This window comes from Pelophylax lessonae, assembly GCF_965119305.1.
Source record: "Pelophylax lessonae genome assembly, chromosome: 1".
Classification (NCBI taxonomy): domain Eukaryota; kingdom Metazoa; phylum Chordata; class Amphibia; order Anura; family Ranidae; genus Pelophylax; species Pelophylax lessonae.
In genome coordinates this window covers 520,071,491-520,096,686 of record NC_138768.1, presented here as the reverse complement: position 1 = coordinate 520,096,686, position 25,196 = coordinate 520,071,491, and the positions used below count along the sequence as shown (strand labels likewise).

Here is a 25,196-nt window from a genome sequence, read left to right as displayed (position 1 = left end):
GGTGTATTTAGGTTTTGTGCTGCCAATGGTGGTTTCTGATAAATTGCACTGATGGGCACTAATGAGGCAGCACTGATGGGCACGAGGAGGCACTGATAAGCTTCACTGATATGCTGCCTTGATGGGCACTGATAGGCTGCACTGATGGCCACTGATGAGGCAGCACTGATATGTTGCACTGGTGGCTACTGATGATGCTGTACTGATGGCCACTGATGAGGCCGCACTGATATGCTGCACTGTTGGGCAGAAATGAGGCTGCACTGATGGGCACTAATGAGGCTGAACCTATGGGAAGGAAGGGGTGTGGCATATTTAAATTAGGGGGAGCACAAGTTTAGTCAGGCCTAGGGCAGCACAAAACCTAAATACACCACTGCAGTGGCTCATTAGGGAAGGACAGTGCAGCAAGGTAGGAGTGATAGGAGATCCAGTAACTCATGCCACCTTATGCCCCTTTCATATGGGCACCTTCGCTAAGCGGAATCCGCTTGCTCATCGGGCATTTCTCCGCTAATCCCCAGCTGAGCAGGTGGATGACAGGTCTTGTCCACTCCCCTATGCAGAGAGAACATGGACACAGTCCTGCTCTCCTCTATGGTCCATTTACATCTGATGCCATGGATGAGAAATAGGACCACCATCTGTCTGTTTTTGGCACACAGAATTGGATGGTGGCGGTTGTCAGCAGACATCCACCATTCCATAGAGGAGACTGGAGGGTCCGATCAGGTCTGCCTGGAAAACTGACAGGTGGACCTGATCAGACAGGCCGTGTGAAAAAGGCCTTCGGCTGTATGGCTGTGGCATGACAGGGACAATAAAAAATTAATTCCGCACCCTCCGCGCCCCCATAGTGACGCCACTGAGATCGATCACTTACAATCCGATCTTCTATTGATCTAAACCTACTTCCCCACGTGTGTGTAATCGATTGGAGGGGTTGTGGACTCTAGATTGATTATTCCTATCAGGAGAGATCAATGGGAAAATAAACCGATGGCTGTCTGACGCATCTATGGCCACCAATCCAGAGACGGAGAAGTCAGGCTTTGGAAGAGGAATGTGTATGTGAACAATTGAGGAAAATCGTGCCCTTACTGACTGGATGATTCATCATGGCACAGAGCTGGAAGGCAGCCATGGCCCTGGAAGGTTACACAAGGTGGATAACCCTGCTCCCCCTATTATAGATGACTTTTCGCTCAGTCACATTTCCTGAGAAGCCCCTCCATCCTGTTCATTGTGAAATTAAAAACCCAGCGTCCTCCTACAATTTCCCCGGACCCCGGCGGGCGCACCGCCACCTCTCGTGTCTCCGGCATCTCTTTGTTAGAAATCCAATTTATTATGAATGGCCGGGTGGGCGCGGCCACAGGAAAGCGGGGCGGGGCACGACGGAATGCTTCTTCGTAGGCGCAACGTTGATTGGAGAGACGTCACAAAGGAAGGGGGGTCACGTTATCGCCACGTGGGGGAGGTGAGAAGGCGTTCGGATTGGTTAGAAGGCGTGGCCGAGCGGCGCAGCTCTGGTGAGGGAGGCTCGTGTAACTTTATGTGTTAGTTTTACGCCGGAGCTCAGCGGAGTCGGAGAACGTTCCCCGGATGGAGCAGCAGCTTAATGCCCGGGGCTTTACCAACGGAGACCGAGAGGCTCTCATGAATTTACACGTCCACAGCACCACCGGGACCCGCTATGAACTTTCCGTACCGGCTGAGGAAACGGTGGACGGACTGAAGCGGCGCATTTCTCAACGGCTGAAGGTGCCCAAGGAGCGGCTCACCTTGCTGCACCGGGAAACGTAAGTGCGAAGGGGGAGGGGGGAACAGTGCGTGACAGCCAATCAACTTACAGCTTCTGTTTTCAAAGCTTAACCGAGCGAGCAGACGCTGGAAGCTGATTGGTTGCAACGCACAGCTGTTCAGATTTTAGTAAATCTGTGTGTGGGAGGCTGGTAGCTAGAGGAGTATGTGATTTGATGGGTGACCCTGCAGTGTGCCCTATTGTTCTTCTGCCCCCCCCCCCCCTCCTACTGGGGGGACAGGTCTTTGTCTACTAAGACCCACTATGGCTGCCTCCCAACCATTAACACAGGACAAGCTCCATGTCCAAAGAGGGTGATCAGCTGTATCCTAGTGTCCTCTATTGTCCCTGTATTTACAGATCACTGTATTCACTGATCCCTGTTCTTACAGATCCCTGTATTCACTGATCCCTGTATTTACAGATCCCTGTATTCACTGATCTTACAGATCCCTGTATTCACTGATCCCTGTTCTTACAGATCCCTGTATTCACTGATCCCTGTATTCACTGATCTTACAGATCCCTGTATTCACTGATCTTACAGATCCCTGTATTCACTGATCTTACAGATCCCTGTATTCACTGATCCCTGTATTTACAGATCCCTGTATTCACTGATCCCTGTCCCTGTATTTACAGATCCTGTATTCACTGATCCCTGTATTCACTGATCCCTGTCCCTGTTCTTACAGATCCCTGTATTCACTGGTCCCTGTTCTTACAGATCCCTGTATTCACTGGTCCCTGTTCTTACAGATCCCTGTATTCACTGATCCCTGTTCTTACAGATCCCTGTCTTCACCGATCCCTGTATTTACATATCTCTGTATTCACTGATCCCTGTATTCACTGATCCCTGTCCCTGTATTTACAGATCCCTGTATTCACTGGTCCCTGTTCTTACAGATCCCTGTATTCACTGGTCCCTGTTCTTACAGATCCCTGTATTCACTGATCCCTGTTCTTACAGATCCCTGTATTCACTGATCCCTGTTCTTACAGATCCCTGTATTCACTGATCCCTGTTCTTACAGATCCCTGGCCCCGTCCCGTCTACTCCATAACCCTTCCCATCAGCTGTGCCTCTTCAGATATTTTTTTTTTTCCCAATCTAGCCGGTGATTATTCTAGCTCAACAAAGAGGCATTTCCTTTTCCGTAGAGAGGATATGCCGTGTTGTCTGTTCCCCAGGATGGCCCCAGCTACCCCCACTTCCAGTAAGTGCTCACAGGCACTGATGACATCATCACAACTTCTCACCCCACCTCCACCCCCTCCAACCCCACACCCAAAGTGGCCTAGTCATAACCCGTTAATTGCCACCAACGTGACGCTTTACTGTTTCGCCCAAACTAGGTGGTGTTCCTGTGTGCCTGCTGTGAGATTTCCTCTGGAATGTTTGTCTTATCCCTAAGCTTTCTGCTCCCTACAGGCCGCTGAGCTCAGGAAAACTTCAGGATTTGGGGCTTTCAGACGGGAGCCGACTAACACTCCTTCCTACGGTTGAAGCGGGACTCATGGTAAGGATACTGATCTAATGTGTTGTGAGGCCAGAGGTGGTCGGACAAAGCCATGTAGGGTGCTAACAAGCCTCTCTTTTTCTTTCTGTAGTCCCAGATGTCCCGCCCGGAGCAGTCTGTGATGCAAGCCCTGGAGAGTCTGACGGAGTCACAGGTGACTAGTTAGAAAAGTGGGGAGGGGTGCGGGGAAGTGGGTTTATTCGGTGTGGTGTCACCAGGCACTCTGACGCAGATCATGCCTCTCCTACAGACAAACAAACTGGTTGCTAATCAGATGGTGTTGGGAGGTGGTGACATTTTTCTTCCTATCCCCTCCCTTGTGTAGTTCTGCTACTTAGTTTCTTAAAGCCGCATACTGCCTTAGGAATATTGTGTGATTGCGATTTTGCTTGCTGGGGTTTTAGATCAGCCTTTTGCGTACGTTAGGCTTCTGGTTTGTTTTACGAAAGCTTTTGATGTGTCTTTGCACTTTGGACCTCCCTTCAGCTTCCCACCCTACAAATCCTTCCCATTTCTGTACCTGAGAGATCCCCTCCTCCTCCTCCCTTGGCCTTGTTCTCTCGACTGCCTGCTGGACTCTGCTATTTTTAGCTGTTCCTGCAGGCGTGGGCTGGAAGGGGGTGAGTCAGAGAGAGCAGACTGATAAAACTGGGAGAGTGGCTGTGTGCATAGATTTGTGTGTGTGTGGGTTTTTTTTTAATATATATAATCTGGTACATCCTGTACCTGTCAGACAGCCTGTTTTGTATTGTCTGCAGCTCTCACAGGGTTAATGTTCTGCTCTTTGTCCAGTGATGCGGGGGTGGTGATGGCTGGGGGAGAGTCGTGACGTGGGGGAGGGGAGCTGAATGCATGAATGTTTGTATGATTGAGTCGTGATGGTGCACTGCTTCTGTGCAGCTCCTGTTTTCTGTGAGCTCTGGATCAGTAGGTTGTCATAAACCACCTTCTAGATGTAGACTGTTTGCCAGGGTCCCTCACCCATCTGATGAAACAGATTGTTCCATTAATACTGATTTCATGTGTTAACAGTTTATCGGTAGGTTAACTGAATCCTACCTCAATTGGCCCTAGTTTAGAAGGGAGTTTGATTGTCTGATTGAAGAAACCACGAGTAAAAAGAGTGCTCTGCTGGGGTGGGGAATGAAATCCGTAGGGGATTTATTTTTTCCTTTTTTAAACTGCTACACAATAATTTATTATACACGAGTCACGTCGGTGGTGTGGTTTTTGAAGTACTTGTTAGTGAATGTTGAAAATGGTACAAATGATCTAATATGGTCATTTTACTTTATTGGTTACTATATTAGCTGTAAATACATCCCATTTTAGTGCTCTTCTTAAGAGTGTATTTTGTATCGAACGTAAGGTAGAGATTTAGTTCTACTGAATTTATGTGCAATTTGCTTTTATTTTTAGGTGAATGACTTCTTGTCTGGACGATCCCCCCTCACTTTAGCCCTTCGTGTTGGCGATCACATGATGTTTGTACAACTCCAGCTGGCTCCTCAGCAAGCAGGGGGGTCTCACCTTCAGCATCGCCATTTATTTACCAGAGGAGCAGAACACAGCTCGGCCCCTCACTTTCGCACTCTACATACAAGTGCGGCCCCTGCCTTCTCCAGGCTAGCAGGTTGTGCACAGGGTTCTTCCCAGCCTTCTGTATCAGCACCAGCTACATCCACGCACTGCAATGCACCCCACACCTCTTCCCTTACCAACAGTATCTTCCACTCACGTGGAGAGGGTGTGACTGTATCACCCTGTACAGAGGTAAGCATACTTGGGCGTTTTTAACTTTATTTTTCTTATTAATGTTTAATGTCAAGATAATGGCTTCTAATGCCTTTGTCTGATTGTAACATAAACCACTCTTATATGGACACTGTTCTATTTTTAACCTTTTTTTTCTGCCTTTATTCAGCAGGTACAATGCAGTAGAAATAGTCAGAGTAGTGAAGGGTCTAGTCCTTCTCCACCCGGACGACCTCGAAAGCCTGGGGCCGTAATAGAGAGCTTTGTCAACCATGCTCCTGGTGTCTTCTCAGGGACCTTTTCGGGTAAGCACTTGCTCTTTTTTAATACAGAACAATTAATTTGTCCAGAAACTGAACTGCAACATATTGCTGATACACGCTGGAGAAACACTGAACACATGAGTAATACTTAATAATACCGACAATGCAGAAAGGACTGCCCTCTATTGTTTAAACTGGGACTGTGCTGGCAGGAAGACCTTTTATTCCTGTATCAAGGCATCGTGATTAAAAATGAGTAAACCATTGCTCTGTTTTCTGCACTACGTGATCTCTATTTATTGTATTTTAACTTACGAATTGTATACAACAAAACCATGGACTTTTACGTTTATCGGCGTATATGCCTTAGCAAGTCGTGAGATCTTGATTTTATGTAGTATGTTTGAAAACCTGCATTGGGAGAAATTAGGAGACTGTCATAACTGACCACTTCATTAGAATTGAGATTTGGAACACTTGATTTATCCCAAAAGCAAATTGGGGATTAATAAAATATTCAGAATCTCAATTCCATTGAAGAGGTTGGTAATGGTAGCCTCTGTTTACTGATGCAGGACAGTTGTCTCAATACTTTGAGTCACTGACTTGGTGCAAGCATGCAACCAGTGAATCAGGAAGGCAAACTTCTACATACTTGTTCTAGGTTATTGGTTCAAGGTACTGAAGGCATTGAATGAAGTTAGCAGCCAGACCACAAGTATTGCAAAAGATTTGGCCCATATCAAATTTGTTTGGTATAAGCAACATTTTTGTAGAATAATATCAAGCCGTTTCCAGCCATCCTGTTCTGTGTTCAGCATACTTTTATCAACAGTAGTTTGACAAGTGACAAGTCGTGCTCCATTCTGTGCAATGGAACCGTTCTAATCAGAGTGACTCAAGTCGCTCCGACTTAGAAAAAGGTTCCTGCACTACTTTGGGGCGAAATCGAAGCGGCTTGCATTGACTTCTATTATAGAAGTCGTTTGCAAGCCGCAATGCAAAGCGGCTCAAAGTCGGGGATAATTTGAGTTGCCCCAGTGTGAACTGGCTCTAAATGCTGGGGTTAACCGGTTATCCTCTTTACTATACCCAATGGCTTGGACAGGTTTCCCCTTCATCTAAAATAGTGCATGCTAGGTCCAGTAACTCTTGCCAGTCAAACTTTACGGGGGGGGCTCTAGTACCCAGGTTCCAGCACTGTGGTTTGGATGTAGTTTTAAATTCTGGTCAAGGTTTTGGGTGTATTAAGTCATTTAGTTACCATTTGTGTAAAGGTACCTAGGTGTGTAATTGCCATCCATTTTTTTTACACAATTTAAACGCATTGCCTTTTCTTTTTCTATTTTATGTAGGCACTTTGCATCCTCACTGCCAGGACAGTACAGGGCGACCGCGCAGGGATATTGGTACAATCTTGCAGATCCTGAATGACCTGCTAAGCGCTACCCGCCACTACCAGGGCATACCACCCTCACTCACTGCACTCCGTTGCCACTCTCAATGTGCATCTGAAACAAAGACCACTAAGGCTACCTCTTCTTCATCTACAACCAGTGCCCCACAGCAGACCAGTCACCCTGCAGAACATTCCAAGCCCCAAGCTCGCCAGTACAAGCCAATTGGTAAGTAATTAACACAAACGAGAACTCTGAATGTGCTGTAGAATCAACTGATCACTCATCAGACTGGGATTTAAAAAAAAAAAAAAAAAAGTTAACTGATAAATAGCATTTCAACGTAGGTCCCATCTAATAATGAGATCTGCATTAAAGAAGAAACCGTACTAAAATATCAAGCTCTGTTTTCTGTGTAGGAGGGCCCTATAGATGTTTGTGGCCCCGTTTTGAACTTTCCAAAACGTGTTGCTCACAACTACTCACAGGATGACTGTATTTTGACCAGTACTTTGATGAGGAGTTACCTTGTTTGTACATGGAGGTGGGAGCCCCTGCATATGTTTGTTCACTTGGCTGCCGATGGGCATGAGGGAGTGGCCCTGACAAAGGCCTTTTTACAAACTAAAGACTTCACAATGCCATTGCAACCCCCATCCTTAGTCTGTAGGTGTGTTTGGAAGATTAAGCCTATGCCTCCTCCCCCAAGTAAATGCTAATAGATTAAAAAAGACCTACTCATAGCCATAGCAGGTATCTGGGTGCATGCATTTTTAGTTTCCTGCTTGTTAAAAATCTGTGTGCTCAATAGGGTGGAGGAATAAATGCTCACAACAAGGGATTGTGGGGGTGTAGAAGTAGGACGATATGACTGCATACTTTCTGGTACAGTGTGTTAAACTAGACGACATGGTGGCAGTTTCTGGGAAAATCGTCTTGTTTGGAAGACAGCTTGCACATTCTCACATTTTAACTCCCATAGTTGGCATACTACTAGACAGACCCTGAGAGTAGGACCTCCCACCCCCTTCAGGGAGGGTGTGGGTGGAAGGGGGGGGAGGGTCTGCATGCATCTGGCCAGTTTCATTCTGTGTTTTGTGTTGGAGAACAAAGAGCAACTGAGTGTGGGAGGGGTGAGCATATCCCATTATACAGCAGGAAGCTGTGGGAGCTTCATGATAAAATATTCAGGGCCTGTGTACAGCTGATAATCCGCATGCTGCTTTAACCATTTCACTGAAAGGCCATCATTTTAGGGGCCTGTTTCTATAATATGTGGCGTACCCCCTTTTTTCCAATTTCTAGTTTAGTTTGACACTTTTTGGCAATATTTTGCAGTCCTAAAGTATATTACTCATTCATTGTATTATCAGCTGTGTAGGTTGGTTTGTGATTATATTTCACTAGTAAATGAGTGTATACATTAATGTTTCCTTTGGTATTCCCTTTTCTTCTATAGGGGACCCTTTGCGACAAACAGAAAACAGGGCCACTCGCTGTAAAGTGGAACGTTTGCAGTTGCTTATGCATCAAAAGAAACTGCGGCGAAAGGCACTGAGAGACTCCAGAGCTCCCTATCCGGGGCTTCCTACTAGAAAGTCTAGTCGGACCAACAGTGACAGCAGCACGTCCAGTGGAGAAAGCACCTTGGAGATGGACTTTGATGACTCCCTATGGAAGCCGGATGTCAAGGCTGAACTGGTGGCATAAGACCTACCATAGCATCCTACTTGGTTCTCTCCAAGAGAGAATTTCACTGGGGGCTGTGAAGACCAGGAGGACCATAAAACTAGCATTGGATAAAAAAAAAAAAAAAATTGTGGTTGACTTAAGGAAAACTCCTCAAGCGGTCAAGCTAACTTAGTTTTTTTTTTTTTTGTTTCTTGGACTTGAATAATAAAAATTAAAAAATTTTGTCTGCCTTAAACGCTTTATTTGGGAGCGCTAAAGGCTTGGATTGTATCTGTGTTGTGGAGTGTGAAAGCAATAAGGCACACTCTCTTGTTTTTTTTGAGGTGGCATTAAACCTCCTTACTCTTGGACCAGTTAACACAACACAAGAATGCACAGAAGGGAACATTCAGGGCCTGGGAATATTTCTCAGAACTCACCTGCTCTGGGACAGAACCTCAGACATGCTGCTGTTCAGGATACATCTGCCTCTATGGGACTTAGTACTTTGGAATTACGTGGGATGGGGATAACCAGGGACTTGTCTACAATTCTTCATCCCGAATCATCACCGTTATTGTCATATGTAGCATCAATGTAATATGCTGTGGGGTTCTGTCCCTCCTATGACTGGTTCTGGGTTGGCCTGTTCTGCATGCTGTGGCCCTCATCCACCCCACCCTTTAATATTCATGTGGTGGGGACAGTAGCAGGGAGGGAGGCAGCATCCTTTGCTGTGTCCAAGCTTTCTACATTTTATCATATTTACCTCACATGTTGGACTTTTTTCTATTATTTTTATTGCCTTGTCTCCAGATCAACCGTTTTAGGACTTCTGTTTTATCGAATGAAACTGGTTGTTTTGTTTTTGTTTTTTTTTTTTTTTAATTAAATGTTCTTGGAGTTGTATATATTTTGTTTTTTGATGTCGGGGAAACGAGCTCTGTCAATGGTATTGGTACAATCTCTTCCCTTTATTTTTCTCTGCACTGTTAGTTCTCTCTTCTGTCTTGCATTTGCTGTGCCTACAGTGACGTACTTTCAGTTCTGTGTACGAGGTATGTTTCCTGGCAGTCTGTGCGTGAGAATTGTTAGTATGCTTCTCCCCTCACTTGTGGGTGTTGCAGGAAGAGGTGGTGTGTACTGACATTCTGCAACACTGACAGATCAGACTCGGGGGCCCCTCTGACCATTTATACTGCTTACCCAATCCTGACGGTGATTTCGATAACACTGAGTTGAGTGGGCTGGTAATGTCCTTTAACCCAGCCTGAAAGTAGGCAAGGCATGGGCTTAGTATAACCACACTCCTCTTGATCTACTGCTAGGTTCTTAGTGCTGATTTACTAAAATTGGAGTAAAAGGAAATACCGTTAAGCCTAGCAGTTAATTGCATGTTTGCTCTAATTTTTAACCTGAGTGAGCATAAGACATGGAATCTGATTGAGAAGGGCAACAGTTCATAGTATTTTCAGTTTTTACAAATCCTATTTTTTTTTTTCTCCCTCCTGTATTCAGATTTTACAATATGTAAACTGTCATGTCTCATGTATTTACCATAGTGTGTTCCAAGCAGTGACTTAATCTTGAGTGCATGAGTCTGTATATGAGGAATGTCCTCCTTTCCTGAGGAGTATGTGCTCTTCTGGAGCTTTCAGTGCAATCAATAAGCCTTCATTTGCACAGAAGCTGCAATATTTATTTAATTTAATTTTTTTTTCTTATGTTTTTTTTAAATTCCGGTTTTGTACATTTGTACCTCAGGGCTGCCCCCTATAACCAGGGATGCTGTTTATCTTGTAGTACTGAGGGGGGACATAATGGGGCATATATCCTTATGCAGCCTGAAATGGAAACACACTAACCAGGAAAAATGTAAACTTGGTAGACATTTTCTCCAAATTAAAGAAAAATGTAGCTGGACCAATGTACTGTGGTGTTTTTCTATTTGTGGTTGGATAGTCTTAAAAATAATAATAAGCTTGGTTCACTGATCATTGGCATTGGTGTTCCAAGTGCTATCTCTGTGTGCAGTGAAGTCTATATATCCAGAAGTATTGGGACGCCTGCCTTTACACGCACATGAACTTTAATGGCATCCCAGTGTTAGACCGTATTGTTCAATTTTGAGTTGACTCACCTTTTGCAGCTATACCTGCTTCAGCTCTTCTGGGAAGCCTGTCCACAAGGTTTAGGAGTTTGTCTATGGCAATGTTTGACCATTCTCCCAGAAGTGCATTTGCGAGGTCAGGCACTGATTTTTGGATGGGAAGGCCTGGCTTGCAGTCTCCACTCTTAATTCATCCCAAAGTTTTTCTATCGGGTTGAGGTCAGGACTCGGGCCAGTCAAGTTCCTCCACCCCAAACTAGCTCATCCATGTCTTAGTTCCCTTCACTGGAACTAAGGGGCCAAGCCCAACCCCTGAAAAACAAACCCATACCCCACCCCAAATGCACAGTGCACAAAGCAAGGTCCATAAAGATATGGATGAGCGATTTTTTTTTTTTTTGGTGGAGGAACTTGACTGGCCTGCACAGTCCTGACCTCAACCCGAAAGAACACCTTTGGGATGAATTAGAGTGACTGCAGGACTGGCTTTTCTCGTTCAACATCAGTGCCTGACCGCACTTCTGGAAGAATGGTCAAACATTCCCATAGACACACTCTTAAACCTTGTGGACAGTCTTCCCAGAAGTGTTGAAGCTGTTATAGTTGAAAAGGGTGGGCCAACTCAATATTGAACCCTATGGACTAATGCCCCGTACACACGTGCAGATTATCTGCAGACTTACCAAAACCATATAATAGGAGGTCAAACCTAAACACTTTCAATTTGTATGCAATCCGGCAGGCCCTTGCACTACATAGAAAAGGTAAGTCTGCAGACAATCTGCACGTGTGTATGGGGCATAAGACTGGGATGCCATTAAAGTTTGTGTGTATAAAGGCAGACGACCCAATACTTCTGGTAATATAGTGTGTATGTGTGTAATTCTGTTTTTTTTTTTTTTTTTTTTTTTTTTTTCCCCCCCCTCCTTTCTAATGCTCCTATAGTCTCTCATCTTGCATCTATGTTATACTTAAGAAAAAATGATAGAGGGAAAGCATCTGTATAGTCCATAGAAACCGGTAGGGTTTGGAAATGGTTATTTCTTGCCTGGGGCTATCTTTGACACATTGAGTGTACTCTAATCCGCTTTGTCCCCCAGCAATGTGAAGTAAGTCGGTCTATTCGTCAACAGAAAAAATTGTGTGTGGATTCGAAACCACCCCTTATCCAATTCATACCACATCTTCCAACTAACAAACTAGAATGTATGCCTGCTTTATTTTGGGTCAAGCAGCTAGCTGCTGTTTCCAGGTTTTGGCTTCCCCTGGCCTAGAAAATAGTAGATATATAGATGACTTGGTTGTGAATTACCTCCCCCTTTTTTTTTTTTTTTTACCATTGTGTAGGTTAATGGTGAACCCTTTGGTATCCAGGCTTCTGTGTTTAAGTGCCTTATACACCATCAATTTGTCTGTAGTGTTTAACCTTCCAATGTAAGAAATGTCTTGTTTTCATTACTTTAGGTACCCTTTTCGGTTTCCCCTCATTCTTCTCTGTGCCTCCGGTGATTTTGCAACCTCTTTACTTTTCAATCCACTTATACTCTGGAATTTATTCAGTCCCTTTTTGGTTGTTGAAATTTCTTTAGTCTTATCATAAGTGCAGTCATAAAGTAAGCTAAAATATGCAATATTTTCTAAATGATCCTCTGCATAATAAACTTCATGAAGTTTATATTTACCTAAGCAAATCCCAAACTAAACACTAGCCAAAGTAGTGTATATACCTGATAGCCACACATAAGTGGATGAGATTGACAAAACTATGGGGGTTGTAGCTTGAGATGAATGTTAAAGTTCCAATTCTGTTTAAAGGCAAACTCTTTTTTTTTTTTTTTGCAAGTCCAGATTTAGGGTTTCACATGGTGCAAATGGAACTCCCCATCCCCCAAACTGCCTGTGTGTGGGTTCTTTTCACCTATAGCTGCTGTCATATTTAAAAATATTGGGGCTCTGTGTGCACAGCTGTGTTATTTAGAGATCTGTGAAAGAACGAACTACAAGTTCCGTCTGCCACTGCTGCAGACTGACTTGTACTTCTCAATGGAACATGAGTGTGGTGACCACTGCACTTGTCTATTGACCCTTCCTACAAGCTCTGTAATGGCAAATCTAGAGCTGGAGGAAGAGTCTGCAGAAGACTGAAATCACAACCATGCTCCACTGAACATTTTTTTCCAATTCAGCCTGCAAAGTTTTGCAACAAGGATCATAAATGCCCTTTTTTTTTTTTTTTTCTCCTTCCTTCAGTGAAATGTGGACTTTGCCTTTTTTTAAGGGGGGTTCTAAAGCTTGGTGTTACCATGCACCTATTGTTTGCAGGTATTGAACCAAGAGGGTCCTTATGGTAGCCAGGTCACTAGCATTGTTCAGAAAGGGAGCTCAGCAGTGGTATATTATTTTAAACATTGGCTATTGAGTGATTAACTTGCTGGAAGTTGCCTAGTTTGCAGCACATTGATTTGTATAAAGCCATTCACAAAAATGTTAAATCCTATAAATTGAGGGGTTTCTACATGGGTGAGCATTTTTTTTTTTTCAAAGTGGAGTTCCACCCAAAAGTGGACACTCAGCTTATCTGCTTCCTCCCATTCTCTCCCCCTGGTGCCACTTGGCACCTTTTTGGGGGGAGTGGATACCTGTCAAACCTGGTACCCGCTTGCACTGCCATGTAAGTGTGCTGTGCTGACATGCGTCATTTGCGGTGCTCCCCACTTTCAGGGAGACACACACAGGTCCCAGAAGACAGCAGGACCATTCAGAAAGTGCAGCGTGGCATCCGTAGTAGGAAACAGGCTGTGAAGCTGCAAGGCTTCACTTCCTGTTTTCTTTAAGGACGCCGGCGCCTGAGGCGATTGCATAGGTCGACTTCAGGTGTCGATATTGCTGGCTCCCTGGACAGGTAAGTGTCCTTTTATGCTAAAAAGTCAACAGCTGGAACTCTGCTTTAAGTGTGGAAAGTAGTAGGGATTAAAGCCCCGTACACACGCATCGAAAATTGGCAGGGAATTTTCGTCTAACGTCCGATCTGCCGATTTTCGGCTTGTTAGTATGATGCTTCCGACAACCGACTCCGACTTTTTGGCCGAAAAAAAAAATATGGTGTGCAGACTATAAAATTTTTGTTGGCCGTCAAAATACGGCCGATTTTCGTGCAGTCAGTACAGATTTCGACAGGGAAAAATCTTATGAGCAAGACTGGGCATGCTCAGATAAGAACACAAAGAAAACAAACCAACACATGACATCACTTCTGAAGTAGATTTTTGTTGGGCGAGAAAATTTGTGTGCAGTCTAGGCACATTCCAACCAACAAAACAACTCTGGACAAAAGACGGACGATCGGTCGGCCGATAATCGTTGCGTGTGTACGGGGCTTTAGGGTGTTAAAGATTTCTTGACCAATTTATTTGCCACAATAACTATACAACTTGTTAAAAACTAGCAGCTATCAGAGAGTACTTCAGGAGCAAAATAAGACCTTTTACTGTCGCAAGTTTCAAAACTGGTCTGACCTTTTTTTTTCTTTTATTTCTAACGTCATTTGCTTTTTTTAATTCTTCAAAAGCTAGAAAAATGGGTTTTATAGATTTTTGGTATATGGGCATAGGTCCAAATATAGGTAGAACTATAGCTTTTGCGCACAACACCATAACCCAAGTGTTTAAGGCAAGGTGTCCTCTTGGCATTCTGAGCTCTACGCTGGTGCAGATCTGGTCGTGGCTAAACCCCTGGCTGTGCACAGATGCATACCCAAAAATTTGCCCTTTTGTCACCCAGTAGATACTGAACAATTTACCTGCTTTGCATGTGTAGCAGAAATGTGGAACAGCTGTAAACTGATGTAATACCGCATTTTGGAGAGGGCGTACAGGTTGTAAGTCAATTTCAATATCATACCCCACCAAATGTAAAGATGTGCCATATTTTGGTCTAAAATGGTTTGTGTCCCTTGCAACTGTAGTGCTGTAGCGTGCTTTCATGTGTAGGGTCAGTATTTATTTCCGAAGCTGTGTCCTGTAGGTTTTTTTTCTGCAGTTGTAGTGATTTTAAAGGAGGATCAGACAAGTCTGGCCACTGCTCTTATGAAGAACTTGTGTTTTGCATTTGGATGGACCATAAAATGATGATCTCTGAGTCAGGGTAGGAAGTCATCCAGAGGAAACTAGTGATCCTATAACAAAATTCCATTTGCTTCAGTTATCCGTATAGCTTTATAGGTAAACCTAAACACTGTCCATCAGAAATTGAAGTCCAACTTTGGCCAAAGCCCCCCCCCCATTGCATTGAGGCTGTGCCCACAACGTATGGGGTCAACTGCTTGTATTTTCTAGGGGTGAGCACAAAGTTTTTATACTCGCTTGATCCTTCGATCCTCTGGAAAAACTGTGCTCCCCTAAGTTCCGGAGTTGGTCTTTTCTGGTCTATAGAGCATGCTGTGGGTGTGCTGATGTCAGGAACAGTCCATTTTCAAGATCACTGGAGAGTGTGGGGGTGGCAGACTGGTTGTGCTGGGAGGATTGAAGGATCAGGTGAGTATGTTTCCACTGTCTTCTCCCCTAGAATAAAACGAGGAGTAATTCCGTGCAGTGCAGACACAGCCTCACTGCATGGGTTGGGGGGGGGGGGGCAGGAAATCGGCCAGAGTTTAGCTTTAAAGTGGTTGTAAAGGCTCTTCATGCATTCTATTTACCTGAGCCCCATCTCTATCGACTAATTTTGCACGAGTGCCTCGGCAGTCCAGGACTCTCACTCCTAATTAGCTGAGACCCAGCAGCAGCACCATTGGTTCCCACTGCTGTTAATCAAAGTCAGTCAATCGGGCAAGGGGGTGGGGCAGGGCAGAAAGACAGCTGTGTGTCTGAATGGACACACAGAGCTGCTGCTCGGCTTGGGTTCCCCAATAGCAAGCTGTTTGCTGTGGGGGGCACTCAACAGGAGGGAGGGGCCAGGAGCACCGCAGAGCGACCCGAAAAGAGGATCTGGGCTGCCCTGTGCAAAATCACTGCACAGAACAGGTAAGTATCTTTGTTACTCCAAAAGGGAAAAAAATGAGACTTTAATATCCCTTTAAGATTTATGAAAAGTATTTATCCTTTTTTGAGGACCTTTTGGTTTTAAATATTAAAAAATAAAAATCCTTGCTATCTTGTGATCTATTCGTAATGTCAGCTGCAGCAAGCTTCTGTAGTAGGGGAAATGTGTTTGTAACACTAGTTGTGTTTAGTAGAATTGCAACTTTTATGCCCCTTTGACACTTGTGTGACTTCAGACTGCAAATTCGCATGACAAGTCATACTCCATGATTTCCAATGAGTACCATTCATATCTGCGTTACTTCAAAGTAGTCCCTGGACTATTTTGGTCTGACTGATGCATTTTGAGGTCCATAGTCATTGGTTTTGCTTCAAGTCCAGGCAAAATGGTGTGCCTTTTAGGTCACACAAGTGGGAAAAGGGCCTTAATGTGACTTTAAAGCTGAACTCCAGGTTTCCCTAACTTTAAATAGTTTGCTTGGACCAAGCTGGTCCAAATGCACTATTTACTTCACAAAGGCATGCTGCTGCTCTCAGCACTGTATGAAATGTATGTAGCCTCCACTACATACAGGATACAGTTGCTGGTGCAACATTGGGATGAGAACTTCCCATCCCACAGCCATTCACAGGGCGCTTTGTATTCGATGAATGAATACAAAGCTTACACTGACTGGCTAATATGGAGATTGTGACATTATCTGTCTGTCTCACCACCTCAGCCAATCACAGGAAGCCTTGTTTTCAGTCATAAAAATACAAAGCTTGGTGACTTGATTTTGTTCCATGAACATGATGTGCAGTTCCTACACCACTGCCCGAACATGACACTGTATACCCTATGTAGCTGATGGTGTACATAGTTCACACAGCACTCTTGGAGGGCGCATGGGTTGGGGAAGGAACTAGTTTGTTTGGTTCAAGTCATAGGAAACTTGAGCTCTGCTTTAAATGGTTCATTTGGGCCAAGCTGCCCCAAACAAACAGTTTCCTTTTCCATGTGCTCACTCTGTAAACTGCAACGTACAGCTACATAAGAACTAAATTGAATTGGCCTGAATGTGTCTCTACCATCCAAGAGAAGCCTTGAATTTTTATCAGCCAATCAGAAGAAAAGGTGTGTACATGATATCATGATTTCCACCTGAGCCAAGCACAGGAAGCCTTGACTTCATTGGTAAAAATACAAGGCTTCTCTTGAATGGTAGACATGCATTCAGGCCTATTCTATTTAGTTCAGGCAGCAGCTGGAAAATTGTCCACACTGAGATCTGAACACTGTGCTGTTTACTCGATGTAGCTAACCCTTCTACAGTATAGTACAGCAGCTGCATAAGTGGGTAATGGAAATAGTTTGATTGCTTTGGGCTTCCTTGGCTCAAGCAAACCAGAAACTCATAGTAAAGCCCAGTACACACGCACAGATTGTTGGCCGTAAATTGTGGGCCAACGTCCGATCTGCCGATTTTCGGCTTGTTAGAATGATGCTTCTGACAATCAACTGCGACTTTTCGGCCGAAAAAAATCTGGTGTGCATGCTATAAAATTTTTGTTGCCCAACAACAGAACGGCCGATTGTTCCTCAGTCAGTACAGATTTCGGCAGACAAAAATCAGATGAGCAAGACTGGGCATGCTCAGAGAAGAAAAAACACACTGAAAGTCAACCAGAACATGACATCACTTCTGAAGTTGGTTTTTGTTGGCCAACAAAAGTTCAGTGCAAGTCTAGAGCACATTTAAACCAACAAACAACACTGGACAAAAGACGGCCGATCAGTCGGTCAACAATCTGTTTGTGTGTACGAGGCTTAAAGCTGGAATTTTACTTCCAAGCCTTACTTTTTTTTTGGCCATATAGAAATAAAAAATCTTGGAACACATTATCACAGAACATAAACTTTGGACTTCAAAAAGATAAAATATATGTACTACTACAGAATTTATAAAATGTTTTTTATAGAGTCGATAGGCTCAACGCTGACTTGCTAAAAAGTGTTCTACTCCATATCCAAAAACCTCAACTAAATGCTGAAGTAATAACGAATACCTAAAAGTGCATTTATATACACTTTCTGCCTAAACCCACTAACCTAACGTAAGCCACCTGCTAAACACTTCCAAAGAATAATTGGAGGGGTAGGTAGGAAGGTTAGGTGAACTTCTCTTTTGAATTCTGAGGTTTTTCTTTGCCGTGTCCTTGGATTTGACAAAAATTCTAACCTGTCTACAACATAATTAAATTCTAGAGAATATGGCATAATCCTGCATGAACCCTTGTTGCTAAATATATGGTACAAAATAACTACAGAAAATGACTGTAATTAATAATTGATACTGAAGGACAGGCCAGCAAGAATAAGGACCAGAATTGATGGAATTTCTTTTGCAAACAGAACTTCTCTCCCCACAAGCCTATATGAATGCAAAAAGAACTCAAAGCAAATCAATAAATTCTGAAAAATCTTCGAGGCATCTGATGTCGAAAGCAAGCTACTTGACACCAGCCAAAGCCCTGTGATATGGGCCCTTAAAGAGGAAGTAAAGCTTCCTCTGTAACTTGTACCTATAGGTAAGCCTATGATAAGGCTTACCTATAGGTAGTGTAAATATCTCCTAAACATGCACCGTTTAGAGATATTTACTTTGGCATGCGGCCAGTGACATCACTGGCGCATGCGCTCTGAAGAAACTGCCGCCCGTGCCGTCCCTTCAGAGCCCTGTGGTGTGAAAGGCGGCTCCCACGCACATGTGCGAGAGTGACGTCATCCTGGATCTGCCAATCAGATGGCCAGAGGATGCAAACCCGGAAGGAAGACCAGGTATAGATGGACGCTGTCTGAGTGTGCGGTGCTGCAGGGGCTTCGTTCTAAGGTAAATATTTCATAATGAGCTAGTATGCAAGGCAAACTAGCTCATTATGCCCTTGTCTTTCATTATTTTTTTTTTTTTTTGGGAGGTTTATAACCTCTTTAAGAATTGCACGCCTAAAGCCATTTGTGAGACTAGATAAGGCTCGAACTCCCGTACTTAAGATTCTTCTAGAAATGTTACTTATCAGAATGTTAGTTAAAAAAAAATGACATTGAATTTGGGTTACCATAATTACCTTCATAGTCACACAAATCAAACTAAAGTCTTTATGCTCATTAATATGTGATCATGAAAAAGTTAAAGCGGAACTAAACTCTCCTATCATTTTCAGACAAGGAAGCTGCCATCTTGGCCTCTGTTTGATCTTTAGCTGTCACAATGCCACACGTGATCATTTACAACATCAGTAATGTGATGGTTTGACAGTTTGGTTGAGAGCACAACCAATGTGACAGTTACATTCCCAGCATGTTCTGGGAACGTATTGTATTTTTTTTTTATTGAACTGTTAAATTGACAGGTTTAGTTCCATTGTAGGTTGATTTTAAGGCTCCTTTTACACGGAAGGACTGATCATGTCCATTTTTAGGACCCGATCGGACCATCCATTGTCCTCTATGGAGCGGCGGATGTAAACGGACATGTGTCTGTTTACACCCACTAGCATCCAATCTTATCCTATCCACTAAAAACAAACAGATGGGGGATCAGATGACAGTCAGATGCAAATAGACAGGCGGGCCGTTTACATCTGACCGCCCATAGAGGAAAGTAGGCTGTGTTCGCTCTGCATAGCCTGTCATCCGCCTGCTCAGCGGACAGGAGGATCCACCGGTGGAGTCCGCCCGTGTGAAAGAGCCCTTACAGTAAATATTGATCACCCAAGTAGGATAGCAAGAGTGTTCACTGAAGGCACCTACTGTATAAGTTTCCTAAGTTTAGCTTTTTTTGCCAAGTCTGCTGAATTTTAAACAGATTTACTATGAGGTCATCTGGACATCACTAGACTGATATAAAAACAAATAATGCCCATATTTTATAATTAATTTGGCCATGAAATGTATTTTTAAAATTCATTCATTGTAAGTACTTGAATTAGACCTGATTTCTGTCTTATGCAGTCCCTGTACAGCAGGGCTGGGGTGTAAGAGGAAAAAGCAGTACAAGGAGATAATCGGATCATCTGCTGACAAGAAGCAAGCTGTTCATAGAAATCGGCCTAAAGCCTCGTACACACGCGTCGAAAATCGGCAGGGAATTTTTGTCCGATTACCGATCTGCCGATTTTCGGCTTGTTAGTATGATGCTTCCGACAACCGACTCCGACTTATCGGCCGAAAAAAATCTGGTGTGCAGGCTATAAAATTTTTGTCCGTCGTCAAAACACGGCCGATTTTCGTGCAGTCAGTACAGATTTTGACAGGGAAAAATCTAATGAGCAAGACTGGGCATGCTCAGAGAAGAAAGAACACAAAGAAAGCAAACCAACACATGACATCACTTCTGAAGTAGAATTTTGTCGGGCGAGAAAATTTGTATGCAGTCTAGGCACATTCCAACCAACAAAACACCACTCTGGACAAAAGACGGACGATCGGTCGGCCGATAATCGTTGCGTGTGTACTAGGCTTAACAGAGAGACGGGCTGTTCACTGTGCTGCTTACCCTTTCACTGTCCAGTCATAGGTTGGGGGCAGGTCCCAGGACAACCTGAACTCAGGGAAATTGGATTGAATGATGCTGGCCATCTAGTGGCAGAAAAAAAGTATTGTGGGAGAAATCTCTTGACTGAACACGAATAATGCAGCAACACGAATAATGCAGCAGTTTCCTATTTTATCTGTTAACCTTCCTAGCGGTATTCCCGAGTGTGACTCGGGGTAAGATTTTAGAGCAAAAAGCGGTAGGAAGATCGCTGGATGCTGGAAGAGGTTTTACTTACCTTTTCTCCGGGATCCAGCGAAGACTGCGAGCGGTATGCGGTGGCGGAGCTTCCTCCCGATCGTCTGCGAGCCCCGGCTTCCGTCTCCGGCGACGTGACGTCCGCCGGGGGGTGGAACCGGCGGCAAATTCGAATGTAAAACACACCAAACACACTGATACCGTTCAAAATAAAAAAAAAATCACATTACATTGCCCCCCAGTGCCCTTTCCTGCAGTTTTACTGTACTTTTTATGTAAATATATGTATATATATATATATACATATATATATATATACAGTATATATATATATATATACACATAGATATATATATATATACGTATATATATATATATATATATATATATATATATATATATATATACGTATATATATATATATATAATTCTTGTGAATGAGCAGCCCAAACCAACTGTATACATATTATATATATATATATATATACATAATATATGTATGCATACATATATATATATATATATATATAATATATATATACAGTTGGTTTGGGCTGCTCATTCACAAGAATTACATGCAAAATAATGGTACCGCTTTCAGCACCTAAAATCCAAAAGAATCATACCGCCAGGGAGGTTAATGGGCTTTTCATTGTATGTTATTTGTGGCTGACATTTTGCTTAAACTTACATATATTGATACGAGAAAGACATTTCAGTCGTATTAGTCCTATTAGAGTTTGGTAATTTGCGAAAATACTGGTAAATTTTAACTTAAATGCAGAAGAATTTATTTTTCTTTTAACTGTATGCCTTAAAACATAAAGCCAATTGCAGAAATTCCATGCAGCCTGTGTATTCTGATACTGTACAATGTCGTATTCTGTCCAAACAGGAAAATGCATCCTTCCAAGCGTCCTGTCGATTGATCTTGCAAGACATAGCTTGGATATATTGTGTAACAGCGAATGGTTGCCTTTTGCTTTTCTTACTAATGATTCCTCTTGCATAATGTCCCTCTTCTTGCGATGACATTTGCTGGAAAGATACAATTTAAAGTTCAAGCTGGATATTAAGTCATTTCGCCTCTGCTACTGGCTACATCTCTGTGGTGCACGTCTTTTTTTTTCTGTGTACTTTGGTTTTGATTAGCTTGTGGCATTTTTCTGACACTTGTGTTTTACATATACTGTTGCTTAGTACGAGCAGAGTTAAATTGGTGGTGTGAGGGGGAGGCCAGCACTTTGGTTGCCGAGAAGCAGATGTAAGTGTTCCTGGTACAGGACAGGAAGAGACCGTGGGTAATCGAGAAGGGAGTGTGTATTGTTAGTTTCAGACATACCCATCTCTCATTCTTGGTACTGCTACCTATTTACAGTTCTGCCACACCTGTGAACCTAACCGAACCCTCCTGGTTATGAAATAGATAATTCCCTTTAACACAGGGAAACAGAATATATATAGAAAAGATGAATGAAAATTATTTTTAGGTGGGTGAAGGGGACACAGAAAGCAGTTACAAGTTGCTATGACAACTTCATGAGTACTGCAATTTTGCGTGGCGAAACAGCTCAGCCAGGCACACTCCTTTCCACACTTCGATTATAGTCTACTTCTGCTTTTCCCACATCCTTTCTAATTCCAGTCACCATGGCTGGGTTAAATAAAGATCCAGTAAATTCAAGGTTGTGCTAGAAGTGGGTGAGGTGAATGTGGTATAATAATCTCTGTGCCATGCCTTTGTTTAGTCATTCCCCCAATGAGCCATTCCAAATGTTTCCTTTCCATGCACTTCTTGCTCTTGTCATCTTCCAGATACCACTAACTTGGGAGTATTTGTTGGTCTCAAAGATTTGCGATGGGAGCACATGGCAGTGGACTTTTATTGGCAGAACTTCAGATTATTAGAATCATGTCAACATTCCCAATGAACATGGGGATATGTATTTCACTTTACTTGGTCTTTTAAAAAATAATTTTTCAAAAGTGGTGGCAGTTGCAGGAGGAGGACAACGTAAACTGTAAATACATGCGCTAATCTCAATGTTTCCATCTCCATGATGCTCTGTTCTTTGGGTCTTGCAGAGTATGCTTTCTTTCAGCTGCATCCCTTCAAATACCTTGCACCATGGCCTATGTGTCAGATGATTAAAGTATTCTCATGATATTTAAAGAGGTTGTAAACCCGTTTAAAATTTTTTTTTTTTTTTTACATCCTGCAAGAGAAACACATAATGAGCTAGTATGCATCGCATACTAGCTCATTATGAAATACTTACCTTAGAACAAACCCCCGCCATGCCGCTCACTCACCTGTATGACGAGCGACATGTTCAGTCGCCCGTCTTCCGGGATCGCGGCATCCGGCCATCTGATTGGCCGGAGCCGCGGTGACGTCACTCCCGCGCACGCGCGCGGGAGCCGACGGTCACGGCACGGGGCTCTGAAGGAACGGCACGATCAGCCGTTCCTTCAGAGCGCATGCGCCAGTGACGTCACTGGCTGCATGTAAGGTAAATATCTCCTAAACGGTACATGTTTAGGAGATATTTACAGTACCTATAGGTAAGCCTTATCATAGGCTTACCTATAGGTACAACTTCCCGAGGAGGGTTTACTTCCTCTTTAAGGATATCTTCTAAGAGACACATTCAAGATAAAAAGTTAGAGAACGAGGAAGCTGGAATATGAGGGAGAGCTGTTAATTGATACATTTGGTGGCAAACTTTTGCAGCGGCACATTTCAGGAGTGTGGAGTATAACCCTCCCATAACTCTTTCCACTTAAAGACAATGAGCATATTCATTTGTCAAACCTAGGATTTCCAGCAGGTTTATATTATCTACAGCAGGGGTTTCAAACTCAATTTCATCACGGCTGCATAAGCATTATGGTTGCCCTTAAAGGGCCGGTTGTATCTGTAAGATGTAGATGTCCAGAACACCCCACCCCCCTTACATCAGATGTCAAGTGTCTGCCCGCCCCACCCTCCCTTACATCACAGTGCTCCCCCGTACCTTTAGCTGCTCCCAGGAAGATGCTAGGTACCGAGCTGGGAAGCAGAAAGTGCAGGATCTGAAGGAGGGCTGGAGTCAGCAGCCAGAGTCTGGGCAGACGGGGTTACTACGGCTGCACCAAGAGGCGCAGGATCTGTAAGCAGAGTTCGGTCCTCTTCCCTGATGCTGACTGCTGAGACAAGGTGGAGTCGGAGCTGTGGGTCTGCCGCAGCTGCAGGCAAAGTGGCAAAAATCTATGTGGTCCCTTTACAGAAACCCTTCCAAAATGACATGTCTGCAAGTGAGCAGGACTTAAAGGAGAAGGGATCCCAAATCCCTGGTAAGCCATTGTGCTGAAAGGGAATTGCTATATAAGACAAGGAAAATCATTTCTAAATAAGGAATGGTATCTCAAGTACAGTAAATCTATCACATAATCTCCTGCACATCTTCTTTGTCAGTTACAGTAGGATCCCCACTGGGTCCCGCTTCTGTTGACCTGATATACAAAAGGTCCCCCTTACTCTTTACTCAGTGATGGGCAGATTAAGAACAACCACCTAGTGAAGCAAATTGCAGCCCCCTCTCTGCCAACATTTCAATAGAGCAGGTTCTGCTCATCACTACATAGAATTTAGGTGGCGTTTCTTAGGGGAAAAGGGTTGAAATCTTTGCCAGGGGTTTACTGATATTTATGTCACTGTTGGGGAGATTTCATTATTATCTTTGGGTGTTAGGATAAAGTTAGGGATATGTGCAGAAATCGTTTTTATACCTTTCTTTTTACAGTTTTCTTTTTAACTTTTATCTTCACGGCCCGGGGATGTTATCTGTTACTGTATGAGACTGGACAGAGATGCCCTTGTCCATCATGGCCTCTGATCCAGCTCTTCCCACCTCAGACATTGGCACAATACTTATATAGAAGATACTAATGCCTTTTGTGAGACATTGTTCATGTAGCCACAATGCTTGAAACATAGTGGTTACATTGTACTGCAGGAGGTCTTTTAGAACACTGAAAATGGGCCTTATGAAATGAGTCACAGACCCTAGGTCAGGGGTCCCCAAACTTTCTAAACAAAGGACCAATTTATTGTATTTCAGATTTTAGAGGGGCCAGACTGTGGCCAGTGGAAGTGGATATTTTCCTGGCATCTGTGGGAGTAAACATCACCACATTTGGTATTAGTTGGAGGAATACTGCCCCATTACTGATATAATTGGGAGGAAAAGGGCTCCATTGTTGGTGTCAGTGGGAAAAATGGTGTCCCATTGTTGATGTCAGTTGGCAGACTAGTGTAACAGTCAGAGGAATAGTGCCCCTAGGGCCAGATAAAGGCAAGCAATGGGCTGCACCCGCCCCCTGGGCCGCAGTTTGGATACCACTGCCCTAGGTGACAGATCCAAATTTTAATATTTTGTTTTAATTTTACGTAAGATTTTTCTGTACAATCATCAATGTAGGCTAAAGCTGAATCACAGCAACAACCCAATGTTTTTAACATTTTTTGTTTCTTCACTGCAAATGAGCGTCGAATTGAAATACTGAGAAGGCATGGGGGATCCTATTACATTGATAGCCTGTGTTTTGAAGGGGCCAATTGACTGTGTCTTTCCATATAACCATACCATTGAGTTTAAAGGATAAGTTCACCTTTGGGAACATGTTACATGTTCCACCTGATTTACTTGTTCCCAGTCCTGCAGTCGCTGCCTACTGCCCTGGTGGCAGTAGTATGGGGAGAAGTTTCCTGTACTAGCTGTTACTGTTTTAAAACAGCGCGTCTGTGCAGGGCTCTGCCCACACAGCAGTGTCATTCATACACACAGCTCTGAGTGTATGAATGAACTACAAGCCCTGAC

The 25,196-nt window shown here is 43.6% G+C and overlaps 1 protein-coding gene across 1 annotated transcript; it reads left to right on the top strand.

Annotated features, from left to right (window-relative positions):
• Positions 1-1,519: 1,519 nt before the first annotated feature.
• Positions 1,520-9,610, top strand: MIDN (midnolin). Its single transcript, XM_082270503.1, has 7 exons — positions 1,520-1,802; positions 3,240-3,327; positions 3,419-3,481; positions 4,747-5,100; positions 5,252-5,387; positions 6,701-6,970; positions 8,202-9,610. The coding sequence occupies exons 1-7, from the start codon at positions 1,606-1,608 to the stop codon at positions 8,450-8,452; spliced, it is 1,359 nt and encodes a 452-aa protein (XP_082126629.1). The 5' UTR covers positions 1,520-1,605; the 3' UTR covers positions 8,453-9,610.
• The last annotated feature ends 15,586 nt before the right edge of the window (positions 9,611-25,196 follow it).

What these genes read in the sequence shown, in the direction of transcription:
- MIDN (XM_082270503.1), top strand. Translation starts at nt 1,606, where the DNA reads ATGGAGCAGCAGCTTAATGCCCGGGGCTTTACCAACGGAGACCGAGAG. An exon ending in AGAGTCTGACGGAGTCACAG is followed by an intron (nt 3,482 to 4,746) that starts GTGACTAGTTAG and finishes TTTTATTTTTAG; the next exon opens with GTGAATGACTTCTTGTCTGG. An exon ending in TCGCCAGTACAAGCCAATTG is followed by an intron (nt 6,971 to 8,201) that starts GTAAGTAATTAA and finishes TTTCTTCTATAG; the next exon opens with GGGACCCTTTGCGACAAACA.